At 43.5% G+C, this 9,968-nt stretch overlaps 2 protein-coding genes across 3 annotated transcripts in view; one reads left to right on the forward strand and one right to left on the reverse strand.

Annotated features, from left to right (window-relative positions):
* Nucleotides 1-2,475, forward strand: part of idh2 (isocitrate dehydrogenase (NADP(+)) 2) — a 23,142-nt gene extending 20,667 nt beyond the window's left edge. Inside the window, exons 8-11 of the mRNA XM_085169303.1 lie at nucleotides 17-129; nucleotides 342-439; nucleotides 526-618; nucleotides 2,078-2,475. Of these exons, the coding sequence (XP_085025429.1) occupies nucleotides 17-129; nucleotides 342-439; nucleotides 526-618; nucleotides 2,078-2,162 (389 nt within the window). The 3' untranslated portion in view covers nucleotides 2,163-2,475. The remainder of the gene's footprint in view (nucleotides 1-16; nucleotides 130-341; nucleotides 440-525; nucleotides 619-2,077) is intronic.
* znf710a (zinc finger protein 710a) lies at nucleotides 2,162-9,588 on the reverse strand. Of its 2 annotated transcripts, none has more exons than XM_085169292.1 (5): nucleotides 9,493-9,588; nucleotides 5,955-7,451; nucleotides 4,985-5,176; nucleotides 4,716-4,890; nucleotides 2,162-4,316 (listed from the first exon to the last, which is right to left on the reverse strand). In XM_085169292.1, the coding sequence occupies exons 1-5, from the start codon at nucleotides 9,535-9,537 to the stop codon at nucleotides 4,147-4,149; spliced, it is 2,079 nt and encodes a 692-aa protein (XP_085025418.1). In that variant the 5' UTR covers nucleotides 9,538-9,588; the 3' UTR covers nucleotides 2,162-4,146. The 2 variants fall into 2 exon arrangements, with proteins under 2 accessions (XP_085025418.1, XP_085025417.1); XM_085169291.1 differs by having other exon boundaries at nucleotides 5,925-7,451.
* Between the last annotated feature and the right edge of the window lie 380 nt (nucleotides 9,589-9,968).

Here is a 9,968-nt window from a genome sequence, read left to right on the forward strand (position 1 = left end):
GTGTTTCCTGTTTTAGGCTTTGGCTCTCTGGGACTCATGACATCAGTTCTTATCTGTCCTGATGGCAAGACTATTGAGGCTGAGGCAGCCCACGGCACTGTGACCAGGCACTATCGTGAGCACCAAAAGGTTAGTAACCACCAACCCTGTGGGGTCTGTGTTAGTAAATCTCAAGTTTCTGCTTGCATAGGCAGTGTCATCTGTAGAGCTATATTGCCATCTTGTGGTGAAGAATGTAATGACAAGTGTCTGCAGATGCTCAGATCTATTAAATATTCGATGCTGCAGTTGATATGTTTAGTAGTTTTTAATGCACACGGTGTCTCTATCTCTGCTTTCAGGGTAGGCCAACCAGCACTAACCCCATTGCCAGCATCTTTGCCTGGACCCGGGGCCTGGAGCACAGAGGGAAACTTGACGGCAACCCTGACCTCATAAAGTAAGAGAGGTTTAATATTTCAGGAAACTTACTCATGCTAATGTGAAATGTGGCCTTTTTTAATAAATGTCTGCATTTTTCTGCAGATTCGCCCAGACACTGGAGCAGGTGTGTGTTGCGACTGTAGAGAGTGGTACTATGACCAAGGACCTGGCAGGTTGCATCCACGGCCTGTCCAAGTAAGTTTATTTCCCTGCTGACACCTTAGTTTGCAGTGTAGTTGCAGACTTACTGAAATCACAGTGTATATATACTCAATAATCATTTTGTTCGATAGTTTTTGCTGCTAGAGTTCTGCTTTGCTTCAGAACACTGGAAATATTAAGTAATATATTTGAACATTACCACGTTCACTGCAGAACACATTTAATTGATAAATCATTTTAAACTCAACCAATCTAATCAACTAGTTTTACTTTAACCTTGTGACATTAAGGGTTTACTGCTTAACCTTTACATTTATTATGTAACAAGGGGATAGGATTGAAGGAAGTCTTGATTACCCTAACAAATAGTTGATCAACAAAAGTAATCTGTAGCCATTTTTTATTTTGTTAAATCAAAAATGCCAAACGTGTGTCATCTTCAGCATCTAAGGACTTGCTGCTTGTTATTTTTATTATTGCATCAAATAATTTGAAGATATCATCTTGAGCTTTGAGAACTAGTGGCATCCATTTTTCACCGCTGGATGACATTTTTATAAAACACACAAATTTTCACAGGAGAATTTGCAGATTCATCAGTCATACAAAAAGTCATCAGTTGCTGCATTGATTTTGAAGGATGCTGCCATTCAGGCCTTGGTGCATCTTTATGTTTTGGGACATTAAGCCTATGATGGCAGCCAGAAAATGAATAAGGTTTGACGCTATGGCGTTAATCTTTAATTATTGATAATCGTGTGGATTTAACCTCAAGTTAAACCCAAGACAGCATTTAATCTTTGCCCTGATTCTGACCTGCACTTTATGCAAACTTGTCCTCATCTTCCGGAATATTTGCGAGGTTTTAGGCCTCTGCCAGTTTTCATTACTATATATTTTTCAACAACTTATTTAAAAAGAAAAACACAATTTAAATTTGACTTTCAAGGTTGACAAAAAGCAAGATTTATTTATTTTTTCTAGGATGGCTTTTAAAGTCAATCAAGGGAATATTTAGTCTGTTTTAATTGAGTGAACGTTTCTGATTTGTAATGAACAAAATAAACTGCACATGTAACGCAGGATTTTCCAAGTGCATCTGCTTAAGAATGATTTATGTCGAGCTTGTAAAATGTTTACTCAAGAATTCTGTAGCCTTGCCATCTAGTTCCTCCATGCTTTCGTGCACATTTAGTGTATATACTTATCTGTTTGTTGCATTGACTCATTTGTTTGCTTGAAGGCATTGCAGTTTTCTCATCTGCCGCAGAATGAATGCTTCATATAATACACTGTTGTGTAAAAGCTACATGCAAAATGAAATGGGCACAACCTTGTAGTACTCAGTTGTAGTCTGTTTAATCATGATATGTAAAATGTATTATTTTAATAATCCCTGTGTAAGCAACACATCTTGTTTGTGTTGCTTGCATGTTTTTACGCTTTTGTTTTTCTGTTGACTTTTCTGATGTGCCGCGTCCTGTCTTTTCAGTGTCAAGCTGAACGAGCATTACGTCAATACTACAGACTTCCTCGACGCCATCAAGACAAATCTGGATAAGGCCCTCGGAAAGTGAAGGACTTGAAAGAATATGATAAGCACGAAGATGTCACTCTTCTGTTTTTGTACCTCATTTTTAACTTAAAGGTCAATAAATCCACTCGCAATTTAATCAGAAGGAGAAAAAAGTACTGTCTATAGGATTACATAGTTCTCTTAGGTTTTTAAATCATTGAGAATTGTCCTTTGAACCTCATACCTCCCTTACTGTCTGTCCCATTACTTGCAGGGTTTTATTTTTGTAATGTGAAGTATTCAGTACTATGTAATGCCTTGGGCAAGACTGAAGCCTGTGTCTCACACATTTGCCAATAAATCTTTTAAACCACTGTTTGTGTTTTGCGTCTGTACAAACGAGAGCTCTGCCACTTTAAAGGTAAATAAATTTATTATCTTACAGTATTGCCTGGTACACAACATTGTACATACAACTCTATCAACATTATCTCCACACTAATGTCTAATACAGAAAGCCATTTAAGATGAGCGTCTTTCTTGTGTCATCACAAAAAAGTGATGGAGTGAACACAGCAGCTGAAAAACTCAAAAATGAGCTTTCTTCTTCTTTTTCTTTTAAATGCACTATATCAACATTGCAAATGGATACCTTATTCGCAGGTTACAAGTTTGAAAAGCTAAACACTGGAGAAACTGAATATATTGAGCATTTCCAAATCATTTTGCACAAGGTCCGTGGCCCTGTCACATGTTGGGAGGTTGTCGTTCATCACTCGAGACCAGTGTACAGCATGATGGATGGCATGCTCGCGTAGACACACTAGGGCACTTAATATTTCTGTCCGAGTTTTTTGGGAGGACAATTCTTGTTGAGATTCATCCATTTAAAAAAACAAAAAAAAACCACACAACTGCAATACAAATGCGGAGCTTGCTTTTGAAAAATGCTGCAGTCCTGTGAAGGCTTGGATCAGGGAAAACGGTGAGGTTTTGCTGAAAGAGATGCTGCACCACAGTCTGTTCTCTGTGGTAATCTTTTGAAAAGATCTACAGATGGGTGGGAGGGAAACCTGAATGTAATTTCTGGAGGTCTGTGATTGGACCCCTAGAAATTCAATGTCCCAGCTCAACACAGCAGCAAGGAAAGGAATCCAATGGCGCCAGTAGCTCTGAGATTTTGATCTAATTCTTTGGTAAAAGGGATCCAACCATTTTTTAAAAAGTGTTTTTCTTCACGTTTTTATTAGCATCTTAAAACATTCCACATAAACAGTTACATTCATAGACTAGAGATCAATACAGGGTGACGCTTGTTAATGCAGTAATGTAAAAAGTAGACACAGTGGTCCTCAGTGCAAAGCACTGATTGCAGTACCAGCCAGCGTACTAGAGGGCTGATACATTCTGTACAATAATATACAATAAAACACAGATTGCAAATCCAGTGGCATTTTCAGTCGTTTTGCAGTTTGTCACAGTTTAAATCAAAGTGAATCATTAAGTTCTGCAACTTTATTAGCTTTGGCAAGTGAAATGAACAGCAACACCTGTTTCCTTCTTTAACCCATGAGCTGACCACAGAGAGGGGGACCGGGATTGTCTGATTGAGGACGTGCAGTGAGACATCAACATATGCACCTATGCCTGTAGCTAAGCTTGTGCTTTTCAAATTGGGCTCAGATGATGTTTAACTGTTGTTAAACAACTCACAACATATACAAATGTGTGTAGATATATATATATATATATATTTTAAATCCTTTGCTCCTATTTTAGGCTGTCCATTTCCTTCAAATATATTTATCTGTAATTATTTTTAAACGTTTTAGAGATGAAAAATATGTAATTAGATTAAAAAAGTATATATTTTTTTAGATTCCAGTGCATACTGATGTGCAGTTTTGCTAGGCTTCTTCACGTCCTTGAAGAGGAGCCCAAGCACTTTGCCTTTAACAGCAAAAAAACAAAATAAAACAAAACAAAAAGCAATCCTATTTTCATTAGGTCACACCTATATTCAAATTTGGGTCATTTTTAATAATTCACGCAGTGTTGAAGCGTCCGGCGCCCTTTCCGAAGGTGCTGTAATACTCCATTTGAGAGAGTTTAGAGATGTCAGGTGTGTTGGTGTTGTTGGCCCGGTTTTCTCGCTCACTGAATTCAAAGCTCTCCTCTTCGTAGTCCTCCTGGCCTTCTGTCTCTTGGGGGGGCTCTGAAGAAGGGACAAAGGATACAAATATAATTCTAGTTTCACCACATACACACACATGCAGAGCTCTTCCTAAAGACATATGGCCACATTTAGGACAGCCTGTAGATTGCCCCTCCTCGGTATCAGTCTCTACTGATAGAGACAGGCATGTCTAATCCAGGCACTGCTATATTTACTGAGCACACCAGGAGAGAGTGACAGAAACATCAAAATGCTCGAATACTAGATTATAGTACATACTGAGTCAAAGTGCATTAGGGACAGACTGAGTGACAATAATGCGACATGAAGCTCAACCCAAACAGTCCCACTGGGAAATTTGCCACACATCACCCATCAACAAATTCAAATAGCATCTGTTTTAATTCAGAGTTTAATTAAAGTCACCAAGCCGCTCACCGTGTCCATCTATCGTGGCGTCCATGATGCCGTGTTTGACTTTCATGTGTCGACTCAGGTTGCCCTTCAGGTTGAACTTGCTGGTGCAGTAAGGGCACTTGAAGGGCTTGCTGCCAGCGTGGAGATGCATGTGGCCGAGGAGGTTGTACATTCTGTTAAACGACTTCCCGCATACCTGAAAGACACGAGTACAACAGTGAGTATCGCTCCGTGCTTCATCCCAGCGAGATCCAGGTGATTTTGCGAAAGGTGCCACTTGCTTCCCCCACCTTGCATTTGAAAGGCTTCACCGGCAGGTGGACAATCATATGCGTTTTCAGGGTCTGCTTCTGGACAAAGGTCTTGAAGCAGACATGGCACTGGAAGGGCCTCACGCTGGCGTGGATCAACATGTGTCTCTTCAGGTTGGCAGACAGGGTGAATTCTCTGGCACAGACATCACACTTGAATTCTTTCATGCCCTGGGGACACAAAAAAGTGTTTGCGTCCTTTTAATTAATTTGGCTTAAATATATGGTCGGGTGGAAAATAAATAATGAGTCACAGAGAGAGAGAAAAAAAACACAAGGCGCTCACATGTGTGCCTGTTTGCTGCAATTGAGCATTTGTATTCTGGCTTTTTGATCCTACTCGTGTAGATTATATTTCTCCCCACCCCCACTTGTTGAGTGACAAAGATGAAAAACCCTGGCAATGGGAAGAATAAACTAAAAGTTTTTCACCATGTTTTTGACTTTTATTTTAATATTCAACAAAGCGTGTTTTATGAATAGAAGGGCTTTTTTTTTAAATTTAGTCTAAAGTAGACTATACAATGAAATGGAGAGAAAGACTAGAGTGATTCATCTGACACAAAGGGAAGTAGCTTTGCGAATGACACACGACACAAAACACATGCTAGTGGGGGGTTGAGACGCATACAAAAACTCAAGGTCTTTGAAGGCAATGTTTACAAAGCAACTGGTTTTGGAGAAAAGGATGTGATGCCATATACCCCGTTTTTTTCCATGAGAATTCATACTGCAGACTCTTATTGAAAGAGTCCAAAATACTTCCCTTTTAACCCATAAATCTCTTTTGTGCTCATGTTGATAATCACATTTTGCTGCTTTTAAATAGTGATGTGTTGCTGCATGAAGCTAGCATACTCCTGAGTGTATTTTGAACACATCAACTGGTAGACGAAGGCACATCATTGGGTTTCAGTACCTTAAGTGGGAGGGCGTGCGCTGTCAGTACCTTGTGAGTGAGAGCGTGCTGTCGGAGGTGGTGGATCTGGACGAACTCCATGCCGCACTCGGGGCAAACGTAAGGCCGCACGTTCTGGTGCTTCATCAAGTGGTTCTGCAGCTGGCTGCGGTAGGCGAAGGACTTGTTGCACTCTGTGCACTGGTACGTCGTGGGTCCCTGATGGCTGGTCAGGTGACGCTTCAGGTGCGCATAGGTTGGAAACTCGAGGCCGCACTGAGTGCAGACATGGCACTGGCCGTTCTCGTGTTTGTTCTCGTGGGTCCTCAGTTCACTGGGGTAGGCAAAGCCACGGCCGCAGAAACGACAGCTGTAGGGTTTCACGTCTGAATGTTGCAGCATGTGCCTCTTCAGGTGGCTCGTCTGCGTGAAGGCCTTCTCACAGACGGTACACTTGTGCGGTCGAGTTCCCTGGTGCGTGAGCAGGTGAGTCTGGAGGTGACTTGGCTGCTTGAAAAGCTTTCCGCAGTGTATACATTCATGAGGCTTAATTCCATTGTGGCCCAAGATATGTGTTACCAGGTTGTATTTGGATGTGTATGACTTCTCGCACATGCGGCACTTCCAGCGCTTCAAGCCCTCGCCTACGTCTACGCAGTAGGACTCATCGATCTGCACGTTGATGTCCAGTCGGTCAATCTGCATTCGTCTTGCGAGACCCTCTGGGTCTGACCACAGCATGGCTTGGTTGTTCTCCTCATACTCTGTTGGCATTGCCATATCTGCAGACTCATAGGCCACCTCACTGGAATCATAATAACGATTCTCCACAGGACTGCTTGTTTCTCCGGTGGTCTTAAGGTTCAGTGCCTCCTCCTCCTCTTCTTCTTCCTCTACTACTAACTCTTCTTCTTTCCTCACTCTTTCCCTACCAGAGCTTTCATCTTGTTCAGCCTCTGGCTGTCCATCTGTTTGTGGCCTGGATGTGTCTCTCACACATGAAGGACAGTTTCCACAGGCTTGCTCCTCTTTCAGAGTACCTTGCTGGATGACTGGATCATCTGACTTGCCAGGACTACCCCTGCTGTTCATGTGAATACACGAAGGAGGGGTATCAGAGTCAAGTCTTTCACCTTTAACCTGAGGCTGTGGACTGGGTACATTGTGCGGATGACCCTCTAATTCCCCATCAATCCTGGGCCTTTTGGTTCTCCCACGGGGCCCGGGCCGTCTTCTCTCACTGCAGTGGGGCTGCGGCTCTAGCTCCCCAGCAGGCTCAGCCAGGTAGTCCCCATTGGCCCCTATCAGCTGGTCAGCATACTCATACTCCACTGACTCTGGTGGTGGAGGGGGGCATTCTCTGGGCTCCCCTGTGTAAAAGCCATTAGGAGCAATAGTCGCCCCAAATATTTCATTCTGGGAGATGAGGCCAAGAACGGCAGCCTGAGCCAGAGATAGCACAACCACAGGCTCCGTCTGTGTGCCCACATCCACTTGGCCCTCAGTCATCTTTGGGTATGTCCGCACCAAGCGGCCACTCTCCTCCTCCTGGAAGAAAACACACACACACACAGACATACACCATAAGTCAAAACAAACTAGAGGCAAAACTGCATCTGTGTCTCTGTGTGCTTTCTATTATTCCGTTGTTACAAAACCTGTTGCACAATTTCTCCTCGCATATTCTCGCTTCCTCATTTGCAATCCATCAGGTCAAAGGCAACGCAACCATACAATTTAGCCTTTAAGGTTCAGCATGTCAGACTGACCCCAGCAGCTATAGAGTCTTCCTTAGCTGGGAATTAGGGGAGAGTATTAAGAGAAGGATTCAGCGCTACTCCGTGAAAGCTGCGTTCGGACTACGCCTTGTGTCTTTGCTCTGAATCCAGAGAACATTAGATTGAGGAGATAAGACAGATCTGTGTTAGCACCCGGCTTCCTTCCTTGACAGGCTTTAGAATAACAAAGAACACAACAAGGGATGCAGGTCCAGCCAGGATGTTGACTTCCGTGGACTGTCCTCAGCACTTCCTGTGGGGTCCTGGGACAGCCTTGCTGACCAAAGTTAGCTCATCACTTGAGCTATCTCTGCCATTCATAAAGGTGAAAAGTATCTCAACTCTATACTAAGAGATCCCGCAGTAGCCAACTTTATAATGCCTGCCACACTGGGCTTCTTTAACAAGATGATATATGCCGGCAGGCAGTCTCATATCCATAACAGACATTCGATTGAGCTTAGAGCTCATTCTGTATTCCAGACCAATGCATAAGACTCGCTAACTTAATTGTATGGTTCGGATGTGTTTCAGACCCACACGCGCATGTTTATCCTGCCGCCTGTAAAAGCAGAACAGTGAAACTATGGGGAAGAAATTGTGGTATGACCAGAATTGGCCCTCTGTGGTAAAAGAGAAGCGGGTATTGCATGCCACTAGTTTCAGGTTATTTCTCAGCATGGCTCCGACGAGTAGGAAAATGTATAGTGAGAAGCTGACCCCTGGTTTCTTTGCAGACAGCACTCTAGCCTTCACACTGCCATATAAATAAGAGCTGCTTCCTTTCCTGACACAATACTGAGAGAAAAGAAAAGAGTGGATGGAGAAAGGAAGAGGAGATAGAGAGCAGGAATAAAGGTGTATGTGTGAGTGAGTGTGTGTTGGGAGAGGGGAGTAGACCTGGATGCCCTGATAACCACGTCATTTATAATTACTGCTTTTAAAGTAGTCAGACAGAGACAGACTGTGTGTTTGTGAGAAAGAAAAGGAAAGAGACTGGGTGTGTATTTGAAAGCGCGCGCGCGTGTGTGTGTGTGTGTGTGAGAGAAAGAGAGAGAGAAAAGAGGGAGGGAGGTTTGAAGAGAAGGAGAAAGAGCTGTGGGCGGGGGAGGAGTGGAGGGAGGGAGACAGAGAGAGAAATGAGATGGAGGGGCTGAAAGATAAAGAAAGAGGGGAGGGGAGGGAGGGGAGGGAAGGGTAACGAGAGATTGAGTGAGCATGTGAGAGGAGGGAAGAGAGAAAGGAAAAGGATAGGGAGGGGGTGTGTGCGAGGGGGGAGCCGGAGAAAGACAGAAAGACAGAGTGAGTGAGTGAGAGAGAAAGAGGGGGAGGAGGAGGAGGAGGAGCGGGGGGGGGGGGGGAGCTGTAGAGAGAAGAAAAAGCACAGCAAAATGAAAGGCTGACAAAATGAAAGAGAAAAAGACAAATGACAAGTAGACAGAGAAGGTAGGGTAATAATTGCAAGAGTCCGTACTTTCACATTTAAAGTTGCAACTGAAAGACACCTAAGGACAAACAGTCAGAGCAGAAGCAGAAGCGTGCAGCACAGAGATAGAAACACAACTATTATTATGATTTTTTTTTTTTTTTTTAAAAAGAAGGATGTTCCTACTGCAGCACTCATGTGAATGTGGAGGGGGAAAAAGTAATCTTGCTTCCCCTCAAAACACACAAAGACAGACAAGAGTGCAAACAGCTCACTAACAAACTGCAAAACAAGTAATCGCCACCTCCTCCTCCCCCCCCCCCCCCCCCCCCCGCCACCCCTCTCCCCTCTAAAATCTTCCCCTATCTTTCGGTTACAAACTCACCACATTGTTCCTTGAGTGATGTTTAAGGTGTTTCAGGGATCTCATCCTTCAGGAGAAATGAGTGGAGTAAAAAAATCCACCTCCTATTTATATCTGTGGGAGAGTGGGGCGGTCCCACGGCTCATCCTCCTCCTACTGTTGCTGTTATCAGAACTGACTGTGCCTGCCCCCCCCCCTCACTTCCAACAGCCCTCCACCCCCCCCACACACACACACACACACATGCACACAACACACACACAGCATCACCCCATTTCTTTCTCTTCCTCCCACCCTCTCCTTCCCATCTCACTTCTCTTTCTCTCCTCTTTTCTCTTACAAACACACACACACATCTTATCTCCCTTTCTCACTACGTACAATTCAGCATGACCCTTCAACACACATTTCTGTTTAAGGCACCCAGAGACACGGGCTCTATCGTTTCTTGATCACACTTCATACTTTGCATTTCCTTCTTTCTTTTTTTTTTATGA

Source organism: Neolamprologus multifasciatus, chromosome 7 (genome assembly GCF_963576455.1).
Source record: "Neolamprologus multifasciatus chromosome 7, fNeoMul1.2, whole genome shotgun sequence".
Lineage (NCBI taxonomy): Eukaryota > Metazoa > Chordata > Actinopteri > Cichliformes > Cichlidae > Neolamprologus > Neolamprologus multifasciatus.